This window comes from Tauraco erythrolophus, chromosome 6 (genome assembly GCF_009769465.1).
Source record: "Tauraco erythrolophus isolate bTauEry1 chromosome 6, bTauEry1.pri, whole genome shotgun sequence".
Lineage (NCBI taxonomy): Eukaryota > Metazoa > Chordata > Aves > Musophagiformes > Musophagidae > Tauraco > Tauraco erythrolophus.
The window spans coordinates 71,122,802-71,149,468 of record NC_141470.1 but is presented as its reverse complement, the minus strand read 5'-3'; the positions used below and the strand labels follow the sequence as shown (position 1 = coordinate 71,149,468).

General features: G+C 42.4%; 1 protein-coding gene across 3 annotated transcripts in view; it reads right to left on the bottom strand.

Annotated features, from left to right (window-relative positions):
* Positions 1-1,393: 1,393 nt before the first annotated feature.
* The window catches only part of SOS2 (SOS Ras/Rho guanine nucleotide exchange factor 2), a 53,853-nt gene continuing 28,579 nt past the window's right edge, over positions 1,394-26,667 (bottom strand). For 2 of the 3 annotated variants that reach the window (XM_086612691.1, XM_086612692.1), the window contains 15 exons: positions 23,450-23,577; positions 22,490-23,145; positions 19,153-19,234; positions 18,339-18,461; positions 14,806-14,909; positions 13,382-13,601; positions 12,294-12,413; positions 11,400-11,562; positions 10,280-10,397; positions 9,517-9,689; positions 7,449-7,565; positions 5,747-6,008; positions 4,757-4,798; positions 3,534-3,643; positions 1,394-3,170 (listed from right to left, as the gene is read on the bottom strand). In XM_086612691.1, coding sequence (XP_086468817.1) covers positions 2,661-3,170; positions 3,534-3,643; positions 4,757-4,798; positions 5,747-6,008; positions 7,449-7,565; positions 9,517-9,689; positions 10,280-10,397; positions 11,400-11,562; positions 12,294-12,413; positions 13,382-13,601; positions 14,806-14,909; positions 18,339-18,461; positions 19,153-19,234; positions 22,490-23,145; positions 23,450-23,577 — 2,928 coding nt within the window. In that variant the 3' untranslated portion in view covers positions 1,394-2,660. Of the gene's footprint in view, positions 3,171-3,533; positions 3,644-4,226; positions 4,353-4,756; positions 4,799-5,746; positions 6,009-7,448; positions 7,566-9,516; positions 9,690-10,279; positions 10,398-11,399; positions 11,563-12,293; positions 12,414-13,381; positions 13,602-14,805; positions 14,910-18,338; positions 18,462-19,152; positions 19,235-22,489; positions 23,146-23,449; positions 23,578-26,667 lie in introns of those variants that run through there. The other variant, XR_015222195.1, reaches the window with a different exon arrangement.

Sequence of the window (26,667 nt, the reverse complement as noted above, 5' to 3'; positions counted from 1 at the left end):
ACCCTCAAGTGTGTTTGCAGGCTGCGAACATCACATGTAAGTTGGTGCCCAAAAAGGGCTGTTCTGAGAATCACATCCCTGCAGCACATCATTCCAAGGATAACTCGAACAGATGTATGCTCCTAGTTCCACAAGTTCAAACTCTCCTCAAAGTCCATCACAAACCAGAACCTCACAAAGCTCATGATGGAGGGAAGTACTTTGGTAAGTGTGGAACCCATTACTAACCAGCAGATGCTCAGCTTAAAATGATCTGGTAAGGGCTTTGCTGAGTCAGGGCGAAAACATAAATCTATGATATATTTTAATACAGGATATTGAAAACGCTTCTGGTCTAAGCACTTGTACAGGAAGGTATAAAGCTGACAGTTACATATTCTAAAATTTGGGAGAGGTTTTTTCTCCCCTCAACAACACAAAATATAAGTCTGAAACTCATCTTTTAGCAACAGATGCTGGTGAGGACTTCGAAAGAGTTAATACAAGGAACTAGATAAAGAATTCACTTGTTTGGTTATTCTGCAGATCAAGGTGAAACCTGACAGCTGGCCTTTTCTACAAAATCAGCATTAGGGGAACACTTCACCGAGCTGAATTTCACCACCAGATACTCATAGAAGAGCTCTTCCCAAACTTACAGAAAAGAGGTATGAGCTGTGTCTTTACTGCAAAGGAAAACATCATCAAGGCCAAATCATCCATTTCCTGCACTCCCAGTTCACACATCTCCAATTCAAGACGACTTGAACGTTATTTTTGCAAAATGAAGCAGCTCTAAGTGTGTTCTGCTCCTTGCACAAACGGCCCTTGGGGTGACACCTCAGACAGATTCTACTCCTCTCTTCTTCCTCAGGAAAGGAGCATAAAAGGGACAGGCAGCAGCAGAAGAACATCCAAGAGACATGGCAAGATAGATCTTCCCAGGAGGAGAAAAATCAGCATCCCCTCCCCAGGCGCATCACCTCTCCTCTTCCAGAGGGAATGCCCGAGACGGTGGGAGCACTATAGGCAGGCTGATGAAAAGCCGGAGCGTGAGTTGGAAGCCTGAGCTGCTGCAAATCCCACCGCAGTGCTCTTCCTCCAGCCAGGAGCCAGAAAAAATGGAAACCACTTCGCCATCTAGAGGGGCCGGGGCATGTGATGGGTTAGTAGGTGGAGGGAAAGGTTAAATTCCCGGGGACCTGCCGTGTATTGGGCTCAACTTCCTCGAAGCTTTGCTCACAGCATGGGATGGGCCCAACTGCACACCAAAGGACAACCAAGGCTGGAAATGCAAATGTTGGAAAACTGGGGCATCCTGTATTGCCAGAGAATTACTAAATCCAATTCCCAAACTTGTCCTTACAAGGAACACGCACTGCTCAAGCTCTTAAAAATTAAGACTGGGGTGATTTATTAATCTTGTTAAGAACTCTGATACAAAGCACAGTAAAAGGCCACAGACCAGTAAATAAAATGTGGCTTCTGGCCACTTTATAAACGCTGCTACAGTACTACCAGTAAAACAGACTCACTCTCACACCAGTTCAAACAAGTAGTTTGACTGGCAAATAAAAGTTCCATTCACTTATCGGTTTAAAAAGTTTAATAAAGCTTTAAGTCTTTGCTGGTTTAAATGCTACCAATTCCCAAAACGGATTCACGATTAAGTGGGATCAAAAGAAAGTTATGAAGGTTTGGAAGGCAAGACTGTTCCTAAGCCAGAGGAAACACTTCTGGACCGTATGAGATTGCCAGAGTAGCAGACTGCGTTACAGGCCTGGAGTCACTTCGATTTGTACAGGTTATTAGCAGTATCTGTAAATATACAATATAAACAATTGTACATACGCGGCACGGAGCTTTGTTCTTCCCAACGGGAGACACCTCGTTAGCTTACGACACCTTCGCCCGCCGAAACAAAAAGGCACATCTGAACAAGATGCATGCTAAGCACGGGGGATCCTTGCCGGGATCCGAGTCAGGCAGTCCTCGCTCGTCCTTTCTCCAAATAACCAAGACCAACTGAGTGTTTTGGTATATAGATTTCAACCTATTCTTCTTTTTTTTTTTCTGTCTTCAGCAGCGAATCAACGGCAATTAAGACACAGCATTAAAATATTCGGGAACAGGAGCTGTCACCCATGAACCTCCAAGCTTACACAAAGTTAGAAGGCAAGTGACCAGAGGCTTAAAATCAGTAACACTGTATATCCTCGTGGTGTGTAATCATCCCATTGTTCTTTTTTTTTTTTTTAATTAAAAAAAAAAAAGAAAAAAAAAGGCCACTAGTGCTCAAATTTGAAAACAAAATTCCACAGACGCACCTTTTTTGGCTCAGTGCAATTAAATGACGTCAGTTTAAACTCATTTAGTGTCGTTTACAGTGCAAAAGATATATTTTGTGTACTGGCATAACTGTCGGCACTGAGGAGGTGAAACAAGGCAATGCTGCTGATCACCTGAGGGTAACGCTGTCAAACAGACGCAGGCCAGAGCGCGTGTCGTCTTATTTTTCCAATTTAAACTTTTTTTTGTTTGGTTGGTTTTGATCAGCAGCACTTTAAGAGCATAATTTGTGAAAGTACTAAAATACACTGCCTTTTTTTGAATAAATAAAAAAAAAAAAAAAAGGAACTTTACAAATACTATTCCAGTGTCAATGACTACTATGGCTAAGGTCATTGAGGAGTTTCCGTGTTTTCTAGCAAAGACAGTCTGTGCAAAGGAGGGTGGGAGAGTTCCCTTTTGTAAGTCTTTGGTGGCAGTTTCGGTAACTGGGGGCTCGAATTGTGCCGGGGTGGGACTGGGGGCGCCGGCGGGTGGACCAGGTTGTTGTGACTGGCGCTGATCACGCAGCAGCGGCGCAGTACCCTGGGAGAGGGCGTGCTGGGAGGAGTGCCGGGAGAGCTGGGGCCTGTGCTCGCCTCCCTGAACCAGTCGGGATCTCTGTGCAAGCGTCCCACCGGCGGCGGCTGGAGGTTTAGAGGGCAGTTGATGAAGTGTTCGGGCGGCCGGAGCGGTACCGGTGGCGGAGTATCGGGAAGAGGGTCCCGGGGGGGTGGAGGAGGAGGACTGTGCAGCGGCTGGTCAAAGGGGTTAGTGTAAGCAGGAGCACGGGGCTGTATCTTTGGAGGCGGCGGCTGCCGAGGTGGAATTGCTGGAGGATCGTCATCCGACTTTAAACTTCCCTACGGAGAAAAAGACCTTGTAAGAAACGCAGATGTTTAGATAAGGAGTGTGTCTTCTGACAGAAGCAGAATTCTCTTGATGTCTGCTGTTGATGCTGGCAGAGACATGATACTGGTGCAGCCATACCTCTGATCTGAACATGATCACTACGTTCCTAAAGCAGCTGGCAGAGTTTGGACAATGGGAACCTTAAAAAGGGCAACTGGAGCACTGCATCTGAAAGACTTTTAGACTGACAAGGTCCTGCTTGGCTAGATGGTTGGACTTGATGATCTTGAAGGTCCTTTCCACACTAAACGATTTTATGATTCTAGATGTTCCCTGATTTATTATCAAAGTTATGCAATATAGGACAGAAATACCTTAGCATTAGAAGCATCCTGATCCATCTTTTTTCGTGGAGGAAGTGGAGGAGGGTTTTGAGGCTCATCACTTAGTTTAGGAAAGCTACCCCACGAGCTGAAGAAAGTCTCTGAAGAGAGAAAGGCAGATGTTTTACTGCTTGTGCAGTATCTGAGTAACGTGTTCTAGAATATTAAGCCAAGCTAGAAGCAACTCAAATAAGCAGATCTTTGTGCTCAACAGCAACATGAACCATTAATTTCAGTTGTATGAAACTCTCATTTGTTTCTTTAATCAGATACACTCCTCACAAAGTGGTCTCCCATTTCCAGTATCAAAGACTGGCATCAGCAGTTAACAGGCAACGCTAAAGGGCAGAAAACCAAAGTGAACTCCCAGTGAGCACGTCAATAACCTGTCTGCAATCCTCTCCACGTTGCAGAATTTCCCCCCTGTTCACCACAGCGCCTGCAGTCTGCCTCAGTCACACTTTGGAGGGAGTCTGTTCTCTCAGCTACATGGGTACACGTTCAAATTCAGAAATTTAGAGGCTTCGTTAACAGGTCTGCAACACTTCCGGCGCAGGAGAATTACACACCGAACACAACAGATGATATTAACTCTCACGGCACTTTAGGACATTTCTAGTCCTTCCTTTCAGAAGGAAAAAAAAAAAAAATCCTCAAAGTTAAGAAACAAAACGACCCCCGAACCTGTTTTTGTGACTTCTGTCACACCTTTGCGTTTTCTCTTCGAGGTGCAGAGCTCTGTATCAATACGTTAGGCACCTGCGCTCTCCAGTTTGAAATTTTAATCATGTTACGAAAAAGTCTATGTGCCTGGGTAACAAGGCAGTAAAAAGAGAAGCTGAAAACACAGGATATTCCTCACAGCTGTGGCACAAAAAGTACTACTTCTTCCCCAGCAACAGAACAACTATTTTCACTGAGTGGTAATACGAAATTATCGGGTTGCTTCATTTGTAACATTAGTCAAACAAAATAATCATCAAGGCCATTCAAAATAGAAGCAAAATGATGTAGAGTCTGGGTGAAAACCAGACAGTTTTTAGACTTCTTTACTGGACATTCGACCTAAAACCTGTACAAAAAATCCTCTCAGAACCCTAATTGATGCGACCCACGTTTTCATCCTGGATTTCAGATTTTCATTCCCATTCAGCTCTCCTGAAACCAGGAAAAGCAGAGTTAAATGAAACGTTTCATGGAGTTACGGTACTCACTCGACTGTGGCAAACTGACAGGAGCGAAGATGTTATTGCTACCTGTTAAACGAAAAAAAATGGATTAAAGACTCTCCAGACAGAACAACTGCACTGCAGCACATAATGTGTACTTGTGAGAGACCTCAGAGGTCACCATCATCTCCAGGTTTATCTACTGCTAACACACATCAAACTCTCCTGTGTAAAACATTCCTGAACTAGAGAATTTAAGTTATGCTGGGAACTAAACGTCGTTATTCTACTCTGTTCTGACATTGCCATGTTGTAGTTCCCTTCCCCTGCAGCCCAAACGTCCTCAGCGCTTGCCATATAAAAACTGTTTGTTCTTTATGCCCCCCATCAAGCTCAGCCCCCCTGCCAAGTCTGCAGCCCCCTCGGAGCAGAGCCAAGACGTGACATGGGCTGTTTTCAAGACTAAGGAGCTGCTCACAGCTACAAGTAAAGCTGGGGAGCGTTATCAGTGCATCTGAACTACAAGTGGCTTTGTTTTTTTTTAATCAAGACTGTGTTTTGGAGTGAGCGCCCTGACCATCCCCACTTCTGGCACTTGGGTTCGTGTCTCAAAACACACAGACTGGATTCCCTTCGAAGGAAATTAAACCAGAATCACTGGAGCGTGTTCAGTCTGCGGGTCCGCTCCAGAGACACGCACTGGTGCGGGTGCCAGGTCCTCAGCACCACTCCTCTCTACAGATGTGCCAGAGGTGGCAAAGCAGGCATAGCCCTGCACAGCAGTGCCTCTTGGGGGCACCTCCCCTAACAGACTGCCTCAGCTCCAGCAGGCAAAAACACTGGAAACGCCACTTGTTATTTAACTGCTTACAACAGGGATGTCCAAACCGCAGCGCGTGTAACACTGACACAAGAACTTCATAGTCCCTAACTAAATTTTGCAACTTTTTTTTTTAAAATGCTGGCACACACCCCATACGTTTTGGGAGCCTGAGGGACAGTAACAACAATTATTAAAACATACTGCACATTTACCATAAGAACTGTTGAGATCAATGTCTAAAAACACACTGAACTCCGAAGAAGCAGACACTGGCGGCGTAGACGGTGTGTTCGGAGAAGTTGGTGCTGACACTGTCGTTTCATGCTCTGCCTCAGTGATTCTACTGAAACTTATCTTACTCGGTTCCTTTTCAAGTGGCAGTGGATGACTTCTCAAGGTGCCAGAGGTGGAGCCGTGCCTGCCAGTATTGGGCCTTATCCCAGGAGATTTCAGGGGGTATGTTGTTTTTCTAGGCTGGGGAAAGGAAAGCCGGTTAGTACTGCTAACATTTCAGATAGCAAAAGTGCCAAGTCTCTACGAGAGATTTTTATTTTACTTATCAAATATGCTCTAAATGGTGTTACAGCCTCTCTACAATCGACTTAGGGCTCAGTCTGTTGTTATCTACACAGCAGGAGTTTACTGAAAAGTTATGGACGCAGCTTAAGACATTTTTCCCTAGCTTTTTTTTTTTTTTCCACAGCTATGAAGAGTTGAGGTTCAGATGCAACACAGGGAAGTGCAAGTCACAACCTTGGCAGACAGTTACTCCAAGTGCCCCCGTAGGCCTGCAGAAACAGCACGAGACGCGCTTTGTGCTTACACCACAGAAGGTCACCAGGCCCCTACACGCGTCCAAGATGAAGGACGCACTCAGACACACATTGTCGACATCCTCTGGGCTCGTCAGTACGGAATTCTTACACACCCATCGCTGGTGTGAAGGAAACGAGCCTTACGAGACTCAGGTGTAACACAGCACAGATCAAAGCCCATTCTTTGAAGATTAATTACGTTCCCATCCTACAGTGGTATGCACGACTCCACCACATTACAGTCCCCAGAACTGGACTTTCCTGAAATTCCAATAAGAACGTCTAGTTTGGAAATCATGAACTGTAAAGAATTCATGCCCAGATGACTGAGACTGGCAGCACGGATATCTATTTCTAGAAAATGGTTTTAAAGAAATCTGGTTTTGCAACAGTAATTTCTGTTGTCTTCTTGCCATATTTTTAATATCATCTTACTTGCTCCTCTAACAGCAGATTGCTAAAATGATTTATATTTCTCCCCAAAATTACAGATGTCTCCAGCTACTCAGAAGTACAATGACAACATATTAAAACCCAAGCGTTCTAGAGAGCAATCTTTCCACTTAAAAAAGAGCTACTGGGCTCCAGTAGCTATTTTCTTAAAAAACAAGATTGCTGCTCCTTTAAATTGACCTATATTTTGTTCAGCAAGAAGACTGCACCTTATTGATTCTGTGGTATACTTCAACTTTTGCAACAATGCAAAACATTTACACAAAAGAAAAACAGAAATTAGCTTCTCCTTAAAGAAAATGACACATTGATTATGCAGGAAATATATATTTCAATTAATATTTTATAAGATTTGTGATACTGTGAAATGAAAAATATTATTACATATTCTATCAAATGACTATATGCTAAGAACCCCCAATTTAAACTGTAATATTTTTAGGTTTTGGGGAAAAAAAGTCCATTGTAAAATAAGCCAAAGGTAGTACGTTCTAGTAGCACCGAACACCTGAAATAAAACTATTTTAAAATCATCTAATGATACAGAATTCTGAAGGAAATCTATATGCCTTACTGCATTAACTACGTCTTCTTTTTCATAGTGGCTAGTGGATTTTAGCTCTTTACTTTGCGGGGCAAGACTTACAAATCTAGGTGGTTGCTTGCAGTTTCGAGGTTCAATTTCTAATGACTTGTTGAACAGATAATCTGTAAACTCTTTTTCTGGTATCTTCCCCATAGGATTGAGATTTTCGAAGAATTTCTAAATGAAACAAGCATCAATAATATTTAAAAAAATAAGCACATACACAGAATTTTTAATGAAATGCTCATAATTCACTAGTTAAAAATCTGTTTTTTCCACTATAGTGAAGCTTATTTCCAGAAAAAACGGAGTAAAACGTTCCCTGAAATAAATACAGAACTATCCAACGCAAGAAATAAATCAAGTTCGTGGTAAGCTTCGTGACCTTGCTTCCAACAGCCAGACATGGCAAATCAAATCTCCTGTAAATTGTTTGCTAGTATTTTTGACTACTGACTCACGCACAGCGCAGCAGTGTTCAAGGCCACACAGCAGCACACACTTGCCATCCCTTGAACTTGATGTATTTCTTGGCTTAAGAATACTTCAGAGTTCTTAACTCCTAGACCCAGACACACAATGCAAACAACATTTTAAACAGAAGGATTATCGACCGTTTAATTCTTTGTGCAGCCAACTTCTCTGTTGCCCCCTGCCTGCTGCTGTTCCCTAGCTGAGACAGAGTGCTGTCCATGCAGCTGGCTGGTTGGAAAGTTTACAATTAGCAGCATACTCGAGAAGTTGAGAGCAGCCTTGAGGAGAAGGACTTGGGAGTGCTGGTGGATGAGAAGCTCAACGTGAGCCGGCAATGTGCGCTGGCAGCCCAGAAAGCCAGACGTGTCCTGGGCTGCATCGAAAGCAGCGTGGGCAGCAGGGCGAGGGAGGGGATTCTGACCCTCTGCTCTGCTCTTGTGAGACCCCACCTGGAATACTGTGTTCAGCTCTGGAGTCCCCAGCACAAGGACATGGAGCTGCTGGAGTGAGTCCAGAGGAGGCCATGAAGATGATCCGAGGGCTGGAGCATCTCTGCTATGGAGACAGGCTGAGAGAGTTGGGGCTGTTCAGCCTGGAGAAGAGAAGGCTCCGGGGTGATCTTATAGCAGCCTTCCAGTACTTAAAGGGGGCCTACAGGAAAGCTGGAGAGGGACTTTTTACAAGGGCGTGTGGTGACAGGACAAGGGGCAATGGATTTAAACTGAAAGAGGGGAGATTTAGATTAGATCTAATGAAGAAATTCTTCACTCCAAGGGTGGTGAGGCACTGGAACAGGCTGCCCAGAGAAGTTGTGGCTGCCCCATCCCTGGAAGTGTTCAAGGCCAGGTTGGATGAGGCTTTGGGCAACCTGGTGTAGTGGAAGGTGTCCCTGCCCATGGCAGGGGGGTTGGAACTAGACGATCTTTGAGGTCCCTTCCAACCCAAACCATTCTGTGATTCTAAGTATGGCTGGGTACTTAAAATCATGCTTTTCAATCATTATTACCTCCATATAAAAACACCTACCTACCTTCATCTGGCTGATAGTTGTTTCATCACCTGCCTTTAGATTCCTTTAAGTTATCTGGGATTCACTAGTTTTTGTCTCACCTAAGTTACCACCCCAGCACACTCTCTTATTTCTAAAGATCGTGCTGGCTCACACTGGTGCATCCCCATGTTTGCTTAGCTTCTGCTACATGGAAGGACTGGTGGTGTTTGTGCTCTGACTGTTAGTGGGGTCAGCGGACTTTGGCCAGAGGTGTCATTACAGAACGTCTGAAGGACATTCACCTTGGGCACGTACAGAGCATTTTAGGCTAGAGGCAACTGATTTTTCTCATAAAAAGTTCTGTTGTTTAGGCAGCATGTCCCATTCTGTTTTGTTGCTAAAAAAACACACCTCTGGTACCAGGCTGCAGAACAAAATAAGGTGAACAAGACCCAGAACATGGAATCCAAGCAAGTAAATCCCCACTTCTGGCTAATCCTTTGCTGTGGTACTTTGTTGTCTCCCAGCCACTGTTCCTTCTCTTCTGATGGTCACTGTTCAGGCATGATTAGGTCTAGTACTAGAAGGCTATTTGGCAATTTTTTGTTGTGTACATTCTTTTCCCTCTCCTATCCCCAAAACAGGTATTTAATATTTGATTACCCGAATTTCTGGCTCTATCCGTAAACAGTAAGGCTGGTTTTGATACTGCTGAATTTCTCCTGTAATTTCAGCCACTTTTCTCCTCTTGCTGAAGTTAATTAATTCTTTTCCTTGTCTTTTAAGGAAGTCAGGATTCCCTTCTTCTGTCTTCAAAATATTTGTTAGGTAGATTCCTGATAAAGAGAGAAGTGTTTTTTGAAGTTCATTTTCATTCCAAGACCTGATTTCCTTCTTTCTAATGAATGATAAAAAAGTCTGAGCACAGTTAGATCATTCCCTTTAATGCTTCAACAGCTGATCAGCTGGCAAAAATTAATTGAGCCTGCATTTTACACAGGAACAATATATTATTGAAATAAGATGTTTTATCTACTTAACACAAGAGCCTGAGTATATTACTGAAATAAGATGTTTTATCTGCTTAACCTGAGCCTGAGTTTAGGGAAAAAAAAAAAAAAAAAAAGACATCTTCAGGTCATGACCATAATTAGATCACCAATATGGAGGCAGCGTTAAACCCAGTAAGGTAATATTCATAACAGTACCATACCAGTAATCTGTATACTAAACAGAAAAATAAATTTAGATAAAAGACACTACGTCTAAAACCACTACAAACCTAGGAAATCAAAGTCACACGCTATATGAAAACTTTTTTAAAGCTAAACACAACCCTGAACACTTCAAGCGACGTTAACACACCTGCATCAAACTCAGCTCAAGACTGACAACACACACCATTAACTGCCCTGGTGTCACTTACCAAAGAAAGGCACACAGGGTGGATTGATGGACTTCAGCTTAGCCAGGTATTTTTTAAAGTGATCTTGACTTAATTCTACTGCTTCATCCAAAACCCTTTTTTTCCTTTCCTGTAGTGCCTAAGTTGTTAAAGAAAAAAAACAGAGATGCAAATCTTCTCAATAGCATGGTTAGCAAAAACAAGGCAATTCCCTACCTCTGTCTCAGCAAAACTTAGGAAGTGAAATTCCGATTTGAAAGAACCTCTTTTGTAAATGGTTTGCTCTGGATTACAGCACTGTCAGTCCAACAATTCAGTCATGTGAATCACGAGGCTACCGTAAACAGACTATTATTTTGTCTATCAATTTACAAGCACAATCTCGGTCTTTAAATTTAATAAAAACTTAACATTTAATTTTGAATTTAACTTAAAGGCCTCATATTGCCTTTTAATGACATACAAAACAAAACATTTTATTCATGCCTCTTTTTCTGTTTTAGTCAAGGGAGGCTTTGCTGCCAAACCCTAGGCATTTCTTTTCCTTGGCAAGTGAAAACAGAGTCACTACTTGTGTAGCAGCCTCTCTTCCTACTGTCCATCTAAACTGTTTCAGCAGCTGTTTGTTTCTACCTCTGACAGTCCGAATTTTCTGAGACTCTCATCCGAGAGACGCTCTTCTGTTCAGCTGAAGTCTGAGTTATACCTGTCCCCTCCCCAGGCCCTTCTACTCCCACATTTCTTTGGCAGATAGGAAATGCTGCTGTTAAATTGTTCCAGTCCAGGCTTCTCAGCCCTGGGATCCTCCTGTTTCACACCTATCAAATGCTGGACTGAAGCAACACGTTCATTTCAGACAGGTTAACGAACAACAATCGAACGGGGCTGTGGTGTTTCCCCTTTTCAGGCTGAATACACGTGAGAAAACATCTGCTGAAAAGCTCCACTCCCCATTACAAACCCTTTGAGACACCCAGCCCGTCTCGTATGTTTTCTCATAAATAACTTGGAACATTTCACAGTCATTTCCTTCCATGAAAGCAAGTGTGATATGGACACTATGGATTTCACTTCAGAAGCACGTGTGATACATTTCTGGATTCTGATTCCCCCCCTCACAAGAGCAACACCCAAACCTTACCTCAAAAGTGTGATCTAGTCTGTACACCGACACAGAGTTCATTGCACTGACGATTTCCAAGACACCATTGAAGTTATTCAGATCTTGAAAAACCTGCAGAATTTCTATAATCCTGCTCAGCACAGCCACTCGCTCCTCAAAGTTCTCAGTTTCCACTATGCACCTAATCCAAAGACATAGTTTGAGAAACACTGATAAATAAAACCTGACATTTTGCTAGCCACTAAATCGAAATTTTCCAAGCAAAAACTGCACAATACACCCTGTATGCACATTCTGGCTCTCGCTCAAGAATCTCCAGGACAAATTTATGTAATCACATCTTACATATGTTCAAGTTGGAAAGTCAAGAAAGCTTTCCAAGCTTTTGGCATATCCTGTAAAATAATAAAGCGAACCCCAAGCAAGATGCAGGATAAGTAAGGTGACTCTCATGCCACCGTATCTACGGTGGCATTTTAAACTTGCTAGGTTAGGTACACACATAGGAGCTGCTACACCCTTCTGAGTGCAGCATTGGCCACGTCCTCAGAAGCACTTATCATCGCTCAGGAGAAGGGAGAGGGACTCGGATAAGGGGACAGACACAACAGCGCTTTCATCGGAGAGACAAAAAAGCGGTGCCGAGTCCTGCACTGCCTCCAACACCTTTTGATGCTCTGTAGAAATGTTAAGTAGAACCTTCGCTGACCAAGTGGACATAACTGGGGAAAAAAAATCTTCCAGTCTCAGGAAAACAGAGCACATGTGATCGGCACGGCATGCCGTGATGTTACCGTAATACTCTACGGCCATCTCAAGCTTCGAGGCGACGGAGTTCAAACGGCAGAGAAATGTTTCTCTCTGAATCTCAGCAGGAGCTAATGCCACCACACTGTCACCACCTGCACTTACTTTTCAAACCAGAGAGTAAGATTTGTGGTATGACGAATCATTTTCAGAAGATTTGGGGAGTTGATTTCCTTATCTTCTTTAGTCCACACGCTACCAACAAGTTCAGAAGGCTGCACTGCCCTGATAACGACAAAGTAAGATACAGAAGAACGCTCAGTACAAATAATAATTCTATGCTCTGTGTTTGCATTAAAAGATAATTTCTTCCCTTAATCATGACTTGGTTTTTCACAAATCCAACCCAATCTAAGCTACTGCAAAACAGTTACTTAGAATAACTTTTTGATGAGTATTTGACTACAGAAGGAAATACATTTTTATCTCAATGGAAATGGCATTTTTTAATAAGCACTTTCAGATAAGAAAATTACAAAAAGGAGTAAGTTTAATCTCCTGAAAGCATAAGAAATCACCTTAAAGACAGTTACTTTTTTTTTTTTTTTTTAAATAGGAAGCTGAAGTACTTTGAGCAACCTGCTGGAAAAGTGGCCTATTTCAACAGAAAACCTGCTCTCACTGAAGCATGAAAGGATGCTTCACCCTTGAGTTCTGTAAGACCTTAAAGAATTTCTACCCAGCAACTCTCACATCAAGGCTAGCTCTATTTCTCACAAGTAACAACAGAGCTAGGACACAGCGGAGCACGCATGTAAAAAACACTCTTCAGAATTAAGACTGGAGGACCTTGATGTACCAGTACTATGGTTACATGCACGTATCACCAAGGCCTTTGCTATGCAGCTATAAAGGAAAGGAGCAGAGATAACCATGTTCTTTTTTTATGATGCAGCAAGCACTTCTTATTAAAGTAACACTAAGTTTGCTTCTGACAAGGAGACAATACAATTATGAACTCATAATATTTCAGTGTCCTTCTGGTACTTATTTATGCTGTCAGAAGTCTGATACAGAGATAAAAAAACCCTTTTTTTCATTCCTTGCATATTTTGGTATTGAGCAGATGGCAAGAAAACCTCTTTCCACAAACTCTGAAAGTCAAGGGGACGTACTTTTGACTGATCCTACGAATTAGGACTCTTTCTTGCTCGAATAATTGAAAAAAAGGCAGGTATTAGTTGAATCCCTACCTATAAAGGTCGGACTCGAGAAGCGTCAGCTGCCGAGCAATTTCTATAGGATGCAGAGTCATGAGGTCCAGCGTTTCGCTGTGCCCAACACGCCAGATGTGCCACTCGATTGGGGGAGGCGGGCTCTCAAAGGTGATGTTGTGACTAATCCCATTTGCCTGAGCTTTCTTTCTCTTGATGATTTTAGCAATTGATTCCACCCACTTCTTCATGGATTTTCCTGCAAAACAGAAACCGTAAAAAACCTTGCCTTTTTCAATACTGTCTTAAATTAATTTTGATAATTTAATAAAACCAATCCCCCCCAAAATCGTACATGCGCTCAAAATTCTGCATTTCTGCATGCAAATTAATTGGGTTTGTAGTTCCCTATTTTTTTTTCTTACAGGTTCTTGCACCTGTGTCAGTTGACAAATACACGTGAACGAAATTTTAGGTGCCCCGTTGTGTTTAACCACATTCACTGACAGCTTTTGAGCTGAAAAAAGTGATCCTGTACACATTGTATTTTATTTTTTCCCCTCAGCTGCAACCATCTCCACTTCGACTACTAGCTTCACCTACTTAGAAGAACTGAAAAAGTAAACAAGCTTCAAGTGAGATCTTTGCAACATGTTGTACTAGTGCACTGCAGAACAAAAAGATTAGAGAAATACATGTTTATAATATCAGTTCAACATTTACAGTACACAAAATAGTGGACAAGATGGGAAGTACCTTCAGCAGTTCAAGACAAATACCTTTTTAAGAGACTAACCAAAACTGAATTACTCCTCTCTGGTCAGCAACAGGTAGCCTGGAGACCTCTGTAAAAGATAAACTACCATTCTCTAAGTTTGTCTCAGAATTATATTGCCCAATGTATGGTCTGGCAATCTGAAAAGTAAAGTCTAGAATTGCCAGGATAAGGATTAAAATTGACATGCTCACACTGTTGCCCTCCACATAGGCTGCCAAAAAATCCACTAGTTCATAAGGGCTTGCTCCAGAGGAAGTGATACCAAACGGGTCAAGTATTTTCTCCTACAAGGATAATGATTTCCAGCTAGAACTTTGAAAAAATGGGAAAAGAGCAAGATGAAAAAACTAGACTCAGTAACCAGCGTGGAAGGAATTTGCTACAAATATAGCACAGGGAGGAGGAAGGTGACAGTGAGTTGCAGAGTCAGGCAAGGATGAACATTACTGTCCAGAAGTAAAATACACTTAAGAGTAAATACCATAATGCTTCAAGTAATTTTTGGTAGCTGTTTAGGCTCCAGGCCAAACCTTGCTCATGTAAAGGAGAGTCTCGTAACAGCTCAATTAAAGGCATTACAACTACTCGTGTGTGTAAAGATATTCTCATGCCTAAAATCTGCCCAGATTAGACCAGTAGGTTGTACCAAAACGGGGAAGAACAACAGGACCACCGATTACCATACCTCTTACACTGGAAATAAACGTCTCCAATCTCTCTAGTAACTCCAGATCTCTTTCAAAATCGTAAAAATGGTGCTCTACCCAGTGACGGAAAACATTTAATATTCTGAGGAAGGAGAGAAAAAAGTAAAATATTATGTTTGTTTTAAGGACTTCCAAGGCTTATCCCACTAAATGAAGCACAATTCTTCAAAAGCTGCGTTACAGATTCATGTAGTTGATGACTATCAAAACACATATGGTCAGAGGGGCAGAACAAAGACTGAGCATGGCACCGATCACCACAGAAGTCCCCAGGTATTTGAAACTTAATTTTCCAGTCTTAGCATATATAGTTTGGCATTTTTTAAAATCTTATATAAAGAATGCTAGTGTTGAAGTGATTTCAGAAGAGAAAAAAACATATCAAAATCAGATAAAACTGGTATTTCTAATATAATTTTCTGTTTTTCTTTTTTAACTAAAAAAAAAATCTAATTAGGATCTCCCACTTGCTAAGAAGCAAACTTGTAATTGTTTCTTTCCTATACACAAATTTCAGCTTAGAAGCTGTTGCAGGCGCACTGCCCTACTTTTACAACTTTTTAATTACACAAGTGGCCGTTCTAGATCCAGTACTTCCTTTAAGGATGACACTAAACTTCCTCTTGATTTTTCTCTACATTTTCTTAAACAGACCACTAATAAACAAGCCTCTAAAAGTGAACTACAACTTCTCCCTTCTACCCTTAGGATGTAACAGAATAAAGAACTGTTTTGCCTCTTCTTCAGGCAAGAAGTTGAGCTCCTACCTCAAAACTTTAGGTTTATCGGAGCGCACCATATTACCTTACCTGAAGAGTGAGCAAAAATCTCCTACATCAACCAGCGCAGCAGATTTTCCCTGTGCCAATCCATCAGATGGGATAAGGACCATGGGGTTAACGGAGAGCCCACGGCCTGCGACTCGGAGGAGGAGATGGTGACAGTGAGATGTGGTCACTCCTGCCCCATCGCCTTCTCAAAAAAGCAGCTCAGAGCTCAGCTGTACACGGAGCACTGCTGAACTCCTCCACTCTTTGCAGCTCAGGATATTAAGGCAAACCAGTGCTAACTGTGCATCAGACTACTGTTTTCAGTGTCTCAGCCCTGCGGATCAGGGGCAGGAACATCTGAGAGGGACAGGGCAGACAACTGATTGTCATCTGCCAGCCTGCTGTGAGTCAGAGCATGAGAGAAGTTGCTTGGTTTAGCTTAGTCAAATGAAGGGTGCTCTACATGAACACATGGAGAATTAAATATTTCTCTTCGCAGTATGTAAGTTAAAGAATAAAGTTTATCACATCAAAGAATCACTACCCAAACAGATCATAATGAGTTTCTAACCATCAAAGGAGTGATGTTTTGAAGCAAGTTCCCAATAAGAGTAATACAGAATCTTATCTATCAATCTTCACCTTTGAGATATCATGGAAGGAATACTGAATAAGCAGGACAGAACTGCCTGGTTCCACTGACTGCATTTCCAGCTTGGCACCTCCTCTTTCTCAGGACCTCACATGCATTTCCATCTAGTCAAAAAACATCACTGTTTCCATGCCTGTGCACTGCACGGCAAGTCTACAGCATTTTCTACAAGATGGGGAGTAAGTGCTGGAGAGGGATGGGAGGGAGGAATGAGCATTTTCATGATCTCCACCTTCTTCCCACATCTCGGATCTCGCTGAAGTATACGTCAATGGTATTAACAACACTGGAATTTACAAAGTGCTGGGCATATCAACCTAACAGCTCAAATTCAGGCATGCCCTTTCAACCGTAACACAGTTAAGAGATTCAAACGACTAGAAACATGTAGTTATCTCCTAAATTCAAAGATTAGCTATAAGCCACAGAAGGGTGTGTGTTAAACAGCAGCTTTAAACCACATCTCTCATCGGGCACGCACCCACAAACGGACTCAGCTCACCAAACACAGCGTGAGTTAGACAGCCAAGAGTAGCTGTCACAGTAAGAGGTATCCTAACCTCCCAAACAACGGAAGAAACCAGACACTAAAACCAAAGGCCTTGGAAATTCTCAAATAGGGCACAGGTTTCAAACAGCTCAAACACAACATATGAAGTTTAGCAAAAGTGCTAAATTGATTTTGGAAATTAACAGCATGAAACACAGTTAACTGCTGCCTCAAGCTTTTCTGCAGGTTCCAGTTCACTGGTAACCAGTTGTCCTGCTCAGCTATGGCAGTCGGCAGTGCTGCAGGAAGGTGCATTTGTACCACGCCAAGGGGCACTGTGAGGACGTTCCCAAGCTTAGTTAGTAGGGGAGGCTACAGAAAAATAGCAACAACAGCAATAAAACAATATTTAAACTTTGGAGCCAGTTACGTCCCAAAAGCCCATTCTGTGTGAGTTTCTGTGAAGGGGCTCTATGTGGATGGGTGCAGAAACAGTTACTCCAGAAAATGGCAAGCTGGAACCAGGAAAATTATGTGCTGAGAGGCAGCGTGTGAAGCTCTCCCAAGAACTGGTAACCTTGGAGACTTGTGGTCCTGCTGAACCCACGGGAGCTGATAAGCTGAGAACACCAAGGGCCCGATAAATCTGTACAAGGCCACGAGCACACACAAGTATGAAGGTTACAGTGAGGCTGCAGAACTTGGACTACATCCAAGAAGGAGGTGGCAGCTACACATCGATGAATGCCACAGTATCACATACATACTTGTATTTTTTTATATATATGCACACAGACATCTGATGAAAATGGGACCCTTAAGTGACTTTCTGAACACCTACCTTGAAGGTACTGGCATGTCAGTATGACCCTTTACTTTGAGTAAACTGCTGTTGCTCCAAGCAGGTAACTATGAATGACTGTGAGGTAAGGCAACAACCGAGGTACTGTGCCATTAATAGTAACATCTTGATGCTACTTATAAAAACAGTTTAACAAATAAAAGTTGTTCTAGCAAATATTGGTTATGATCTGTGTCTCCTCCTGACTTGATCCCCTATCAGGGAAACAATTAGCCCCATTCATGCTAGAAATGCTTAATTGTTCACCAAGTTAGCTTGGTCAGCAAGACCTTGAAGATTCCCTGCAGCCCGTTGCAATGTGCAGTACAGACAAGAGTCTCCCTGTCTGTGTGCAAATACATCAACGGGGCTGGGAAAGGGAGGACTGAAAAAAAAATGGAAACAGAGAAACCATCTTCACAGGGCCTGTTAACAAGGAATCCATTCAAAATGCAGTCAGAAACACTTCCAGTTGTACATCTCTCACCCACACCCACTCTACATAGCAGCCACACAGGGTTCTTGTGGGTGGTGATCACAGCTGTGAGCGGCAGAGAACCAAAGCACAGTTGCAACAACAGCAGCAGTCAGTATGACTAATCAGAACATGGTCTGGGCTATTAGTCTGGTTGCAGACAGCGATAAGTCCCTACTCGACAGCACAGCAGTCTCCAAAAGAGATTACTGTCTCCAGGATCACCGTATAATCAGTGCATTAAGATCTGGCTTTAACAGAACAAGTTTAAAAGCAAATCAACCTGAGTTGTACTGGCTGGACGTATTCCTTGCGAAATCGCTTAAGGTCTGCGCTGATGGGCTGCTCCCCTTTCTCGATTGCCAGCCTGTCTGCTTCAGTAGGCTCAGGCTCTGGGATTTCAAACCTATGATGAAAAGTACCAAAAAACTGATGGCAATTAAGATAAAACACAAACCCTTTATGTAGGACATGAAGAGCAATTGCGTTTTAAAAAAAACCTCGGTGTGGGGAAACTCAAGCACTCATCTAATATCCAGTTTGCCCGGAATTCCCTCCTCTCCTGGCTGTGTACTGCTAACACACCCAGCTCTCGCCCCGGTAATTCGCTAGTTTTCTGGTCATCACAAGATGTCTAGACTAGGATAATAAGGTTTTTAACTACCTGCTAGCTTGATTAAGTGAAGATTAGAAGAAAGCTTAAGAGCAGCTTTATCACACTGTATTAAAACATCGTTTACATTAAGAGTCTGTGCCTTCCAAACAAACTGCCTACAACATTTCCGTTCTTATTTGCATCAAGACTTAGGCGCACTCAAAAACACTCTCATGATCAAGTTACGCAGTTTAAAACATTACCACCCCACAGCTGAGGCACACCAAGTGCTCCACCTAATAATTCAGGTAACTAATTTCACAAATTGGGAAAAGGAAGCTTGCGTTAAAAACTTGCATCACTGTATCACGCTTTAAAATTTACTGTTTTACGAATTTCACTAAAACGTGTGCCACATGGCACTGAGAACCCAAGCAAAAAAGGGGCAAGTAAACACCCAAAAAGACTTTCAGTACCTTCAGAAGGGATGACCAGTACTTACCTTTCAATCAGTAAACTCAGCAGCTCCTGGGGCTTGCAAAAGGAGCGGTATGTCGTCAGGAAAGTACGTACAAAATTAGGATCTGTGAAGACAGAATAAGAAAATGATGAAGTGTTCTTTTTATCCAGCTGCAAAATATCATAAATAAAACATACATACGCTCACAGAAAAAGTTTCAAGTGCAGAAGATACACTAAGATTATTAAGTCAAGCGCTGTAATTTGAAAAACACTAGAAATTATACTGCTTGTGAAATTTTCATTTAGTTCTTCGACGCATTTCCCCTGTAAAAGTATTCAACTGCACACACTATGTTCTTTCAAAAACTGTGTGTCAGTCCCGGCATGCGGAATGGCTTACACTCCCTGAACATGCAGCTATTCCATGGCTTCAGAAAGACAACGAAAACATGGTAGGACTAAGCTGTCGACCCTCTTGGCATCAAAAATACCCCTACCACCCCAACAAACATTCGTCTTACCTGTTCTTAAAAAGTCTCCAGCAGCGGGGACTGCACACCTGCCCCAGCCACGCCGCTGCAGCACACACCCACCCTCTGCCGAGCAGCGGGCGAGGAAAACAGGCCAAGCAGCAGAGACCTTACAGAGCACAGACCGCAGCAGCTCCAGACGCTGCACCTGCACAACCCAGCGCACCTCCCTGCCGCTGCTCCTCACCGCCAAGGTAGGTGTGTTACCACCAGACGTGCCTACCTGCAAGCTGCCGCCCGTTTTACTGCTGTATTACAAGTACTGAAGGAAAAATATTGTTCATTTAATCTTTCAATTCCACTCTCTTGTACAGTTTCTTAGATGGTGGATAAGCACGCTGGTAAATCACTTTACTGTGAGCTATGAAAGGTCATAGAATCACGGAATGGTTAGGGCTGGAAGGGACCTCAAAGATCATCTAGTTCCAACCCCCCTGCCATGGGCAGGGACACCCTCCACTACACCAGGTTGCCCAAAGCCTCATCCAACCTGGCCTTGAACACTTCCAGGGATGGGGCAGCCACAGCTTCTCTGGGCAACCTGGTCCAGTGCCTCACCACCCTCTGAGTAAAAAATTTCTTCCTTAGATCTCATCTAAATCTGCCCTCTTTCAGTTTAAATCCATTGCCCCTTGTCCTGTCACTACACGCCCTTGTAAAAAGTCCCTCTAGAGCCAGCTTTCCTGTAGGCCCCCTTTAAGTACTCGAAAGCTGCAGTAAGATCACCCCGGAGCCTTCTCTTCTCCAGGCTGAACAGCCCCAACTCTCTCAGTCTGTCTCCATAGCAGAGATGTCATCATTTGGTCCTCATCCCGACATCCCTGCAGCAGACCCGCTTGCAAGAGTAACAGCAGCAAGGTGCTGCTGCTGCAGTATGCAACAGCTTCCGGGGCTGCCTGGGAGCAAACAAATGCTGAAATACTGGAACACCAGGCCTAGAGAAGTGGACGTGCACGTGTTTCCTCAGAATTGTGGATTTGGGGTTGTTGAGAGTTTCTTTTTCTTGCCGTTCTGTAAACAGTCTTGAATCTGTCAGCATGAGGTGGAGGGAGCTTACATCAGCAGTCTTCAATACCTGGGCTGTGAATTTCTTCCAATCAGCCCACAAAAGATTAAGACAAACACTACTTTTAAGAAGGCTTAATTAAATTCCCTGCAGAGCACTGCTCACCATTTTGAAGGGCCCCCTATACAGGAACGTGCTAGCAAGCTAAAAGCAATATTGCTCTCGTGCTGTGACTGCTGCTGAGGTTGCACCCTGGCCCTGCGCCGGCCTCTTCTGCTTCCACGTCACATTTACGTTCGCTCTTCAGTACTACTGATGACATTTTACAAGTACATCTTCCTCTCACCACTAAACGTGCAGGTAGTACCTCTGCTCCACAGACAAGGTCTGCAGTTCTCCTAAAATCGGGGTTGCCACTCTGCTCTTTAACCTGTGTAGGGCCCTTTATGTTATTTTTTAATTTACTTATTTTTGTAAGCGGCATTCTCGATAAAATAGAAACTACAAGCAATGTGCTACGAACAGTGGCTCACAATTTGAATTCATGAGTTTGTTATTAACTCGGCATCTGCTGCCTCCCATGTTATCCTGGTGTTAACTGGGGACTTCTCGGACACGACAGAGGCTGTTTTTGGAACGCGGAGCCCGTGTGCTGCAGCGAAGCCAGCTTCAAACAAATCTGCATCTAACGCAAACCTACAACAAACTGTCAGTGCAAAAAATAGGAAAAAAAAAAAAAATCACATCTTGACCTAAATACAAACAAAAATCACCACTAAGATCTGCTGAGAGTCCCTCCACATGCTGTTAGTCATCGAAACACCCTTCTGAAGGCCAAGGGACAGGATTTTGTTAGTCTTGGCTCCCGGCTCTGTTTGAAAAAAGCACAGAGCAACCCAAAAGGCAACGCTTTCACTGAAGATTCCCGAGGCCAAAGCACTTGCGCTGTAACAGCTGAAGCTACGCTGTCATACTAATCCTCAACTACATCAGTTCATTCAGGAGAAGAGTGAAGTTTACAAGCCACCAAAAGCCATCACATTTTAGAAACGGATGACTTGTGACTCATAGACACCACCACTATGGATGATTTGTCTACCAGCTAGTTGCATCAATGTGGGAAATGCTATTTTAAGTTATTTTTTTTTAAATATACAGCTTCCACACTACCTATCCTTAGTTTTACAAGAAAGACTCCAACACCAGGTAGTTTTGTAAAAAGCACAAAAGAGACCAGTGCTATTTGAGAAGTTTGACAAAAATTGCACACCACTTCCACCAGCAGCTTTACGTCAGCTTCACCGCGTCCCCTTTCAACACGTGCCCCAAACCCAAGATCTAACATTTTCATCAACGTTAGCACTTCCTGTAACTACTCCAAGGTTTCACTTCTGTGGCTTTAGGACTGTATTACACCGGAAGAGCTGAAGAACGCTGACTGTGACTCGCATCCTTTTCTACTGAGGAACATCATAAAGCAGCAGGTTGAAGTATAATAAATATAACTTCCAACCTCCTCCTTCCAACAGCACCACTGCTTTAGCCATGGCAGTCTCAGGAAACACACTAGAGGCTCCTATTAGGCCACTGATACTTTTTTTTGGGGGGGATGGGGGTGGGTATTGTGCTTGCATAGCCAAAATTTCCTTCAAGCTTTGCCAGCAAAGTCAGTTGATTTAATAACAGACACTGCTGTTTGTTTTTTTTTTTCTGCAAATCTTGTTTTACGTTTAACTATATACAGAAAAAAGCCTCAAACAAACAGAAGACAAAAGGATTCATTCCATCACCCACAGAAGTATGACTTGAAAACACAAATATAGAATAAATGTTCGGGATACCTGCATACATATGGTACGTTAACCTTTCGATTAATTTCACAACCGTTCCTCCTTTGATGATCGGAATTCCATTCTTGCTTTGCAAGTTGTCCTCAAAAACAATGTTATCCTCAGAGTCTTCCACTACAAAACGATACACGTTTGGGCTGGGCAACCTCAGGGGCTGTTCGTTTTCTTCTTGCAGTAGCACTGAATCCAGCATCCTATCCAGAGTGCTGCGATACTGGAGGGAAATCAGAGCAGCCATCCAATTACTCTTCTCCTCCGCAGACTTGGCAGCAAACAGCATACTGTTTTCATCTTTAGACACCAGTTCAAAAGCATGTTTGTATTCAGATGTGTCATCTTTATCAATAATCTGTATTTTCCTCATGATAATTTTTTCCTTCAGTCTATACTCCGCATTGCTGTAACCGGGAAGCCGTGACTGACCGTGATTGGTTTTACAGCTGATCATTAAACCATCAAAGAGAAAGATGTGACGTTCGTGTTTGGCTCCTATTTTTGTCAAGCCACCTTCCATTATGAATTCATTACAGCACTGCCCAATATCTTTGCCTTCCCAGCCATCAATATTTTTCTGGATTTCATTCATTTTCTTGATGGCCAAGTGCTTGCTTCTTATTTGTCGGTTATAGAAGCGACAGACTGGCTCCCTTGAAGGAACAAAAGGAAAAGTCACGATGGGCACATTCTACAGTTGCCATCCCAAGAGACCAAAAATAATAATAATCAACTGAATTAATTGTTTATATCATCATTTCTTTGCCCTAAATATGCCTTCACCCAAGTTTACTGCTCCAAATAAACCACATGCACTGCTTTGGCTAGGGAAAGAGTAAGATATTAACATTATCCATGGAAGTGGAAACAAGAAAAATATTTCTAACAAGAAAATTATTACGATCCCTTCCAGCTCTGGCAGCTTTGGGAAACCAGGGCAGTTCTGTGGCTTATTACCCAGGCCGACGTCTCGGGGAGTGTTTGCTGTAGATGCGCTCCATGCTGCACTGCAGATTCAGAAGAGCTGTGATGGCCTGTTTTAAGCACTCCCGGTCCTCTTCATCTTCACTGCACTCCTGCAATTGCTGTGACATAATAAACATTTTCCTTTCAGATTTGTCTGATTTATGGAAGGGTGGGACGACTGACAAACATTCTTATAGTGTTACCTACGGTACTCAGTGAAGTCAGTGACTTTGAGTCAACGAGAGAGTTATTACTAGAAAAACGCTCACAACTAACCATGCATGTAACTGAAAAGCTTTTGTTGGATATTCAGGAAAAGTCAGGAGATACTCAACAGGAGGAAGGAGTTTAGAAAGATAACCCTTTACCCTTTTACCAAGAGCCAATGCTAACAGTCGGATACTATTTTTCCTGTTATCTTTTCAACAATGTCCCTGTTTCACCATGGATTTTATTAAACAGTCTGGAAGTTTCAAATAGCCGAGAATTAAACGCTTTTTTATGTTAACTGTGTACCACTCCTTCAATGAGCCAATTAAACTCAGCATTTCAGAGCAAATGCAGAAGACAAGATTCTCTCTAAATTCTGCCATCTTTAGCAAACTCATCTATTTCAAAAAGAAATGTCAATTTTGCATGGTGCAAACTAATATAGTTAAAAAAAAAAGTCTCAAGTTCAAGATTTGCTACTAATAGCAAAATGTAAAGACAGTGAGAATCGGTGTATTTCCTTTGCATAAAGACTAGCTCCATCTCTACCACTGGGCAGAAACGGCTTGAATTAGGAAATTTAACAGGCTTTCATATCATCTCCATATGCTTGGCAGCAACATGCTTTTGGCAAACCCTATTCACAGAATTACTCTTTTTGGTTCTTTAAGGTGATCGCTCCTAAAAGAAATATTTTTTTTCTTTTTAACCCCTTTGATGTTAAAGATCATAGCAATTTTTTTAAAAGAAAAATCAAGCAAATAGATTGCCAGACAAAAAATCAAGACAATATGCCACGCAGTTTTGGATAAACTCTGTTTTACCTACATACTTTTAAGAGAAGTCTTACTTACAATCACTCAGCATGGCAGAAGCCTTCTTTTCCTTTCCCCACTACGTTCCCTCAGCAAGGATTTGTAGCTTCCTCTAAAAGTAATTGAGAGAACAGGATTTGACCAGATTGGTCCACTCTCTTCATGTAATTTAAAACTACTAAAATTTTTATTTTTCACATGCCCAAACAACCTCCATCCTGCATATTAGAGAAATGCAAGTTTCATGGCCAGAAATTTCTGGGAAGTTTATGAGCTGAGGAACAGTACAGGGAAGGGAAAAATAAGATGTCTCTGTGGAAACCCTTCTTTTCCTTACTATCAGCCACAGAAACACAAAGAACTTAAAAATGGTGTAAAAAGCCATCAAGTGCAAAATCCTCAAGGTGGGAAAAGCTACCAAGTCTTTGAGAAAATAACCTCTCTCCTCACATGTCCTGAGCAGAATTCCTTGCGTACAAAAAGCTGCCAAAGCAAACAAATTCAACATGGGGGTCTCCAAACGCCATCCCACCCTTGTGCCTCTTGCTCAGGCTAAAAGCGCTCTCCGATGCAGACCCAGCACCAGAGGCTGCACAAACAGGTTTCTGCACCAAGGAGAAAAGTTCTGCAGCTTAAAAGAGTCCTCAAGCTTTTCACACTTCCATTTCATTCGGTTTAGTTTTGCTGTTTTGCAAAGGAGCAAATACCGAGGCCTGCACTTCTGTAAATCATTCATTATTTATCTCCCCACTCAGCAGAGGTGGTTTTGTAACTGCCTTTAGGAGCAACAGTCTCAATCTTAGCTTCTCTCCCTCCTGAAGCCATGAAAATATTCTGAGTGTTCTGTTGCTTTTTTGCTTCCATTTTTGTTAGGTCTTTTTCCCAAAGTTCCTAGAGACAAATACAACAGTAACAGGAAAGCAGTACCAACAGTTTATATAAATACTTTCTCTACCCCTAAACCCACTGTTTTTTAAAAAACACTGCTATAAATTTAGGATGTTTTCAAAATACAACATAAACTTTAGTTGCAGGTTTAAAATTTGAATTTATCACAACAAAGTATTCTGTATTTAGCATTATTCACTACGGAGTGATATTTAAGATCTCTGCTTCGCTCTACGCTCACAAGGTTAGAAAGACTCAAGGCAGCCAAGTGTCAGCCTCCGCGGCTGAATTCTAATTCCATTCAGAAATCTTGTACATTGTGGATAAAGGTCATATTTCATCATTTTCACTACTAAAATTCCCTAGATAAAAAAGGCATCGCCTAATATCTTTCGTGCAGCATCCTGCTGTATTATCCGAGTGAAAAACAAACCCAAGAAACAACGAAATGTTTTTGCACTAACTGCCAGACTTCATTCTGCAAAGATGTGAGGAAATTTAAGGATGTGCATGTATAACCTGATCCCATCAATATTAATGGGAGCTATGAGCAGACTGGGAGCCCCCAAGAGATGGAAAACTCTTGCAGCACTACAGGTTTCAGACAAGCTATCAAAACCAAATTGTCTTCTCTGTGCCACGGTTTAAAACATAACCGGTAACCACCCTTTCCTCTCGCTGAAGAAAAAACTACCAAGCCTGTAAAAATCAGCTACATCTTTAGATTCTCCCAAAGCTGTGGCACAGGATTTCATTCTTCCATTTCTGGAAGAATGATGCTGATGCACCCCATTTCCCAGTCTGGAGACATGATGGGTCATGAATTAGCCTGACCTTCAGCCGAACACAGGTCACTAATCCAATTATGTCTTTAAAACGTGAAAGAAGAATATTTTCAGAAGTTCCAGAGAATTATCGTGTGGAACTTAATTATCGTAATTATTGAGTTATCCCCTATGGAAAGGGAAGTTATGCTACTTTGAGAGACAGATGTATCCATGATGCTCTCAGGTCTCACGCCACAGCAAGAATGGTGCTGTGCTTCTGCTCTCATCCTTCAGTTCTTCCATCAGTTTATGTTCTTTTGGAAGATGTCCTTATAGAAAGACAAACTTTATGAAGGTCAACATTAAAATCATGGCCATGCAAAGTTTCTGCTCTCAACAGAGACAGTGCAGTAATCTAGAGAAAAGTTCACTGACTGTTAGGCTTGTTTTGTTTTTTTAAGCTTTGTTAACTGTTTTCTAAACTGACTATCAATAGAAACGCTTCAAGATTTAAAATTTATTGAGACTA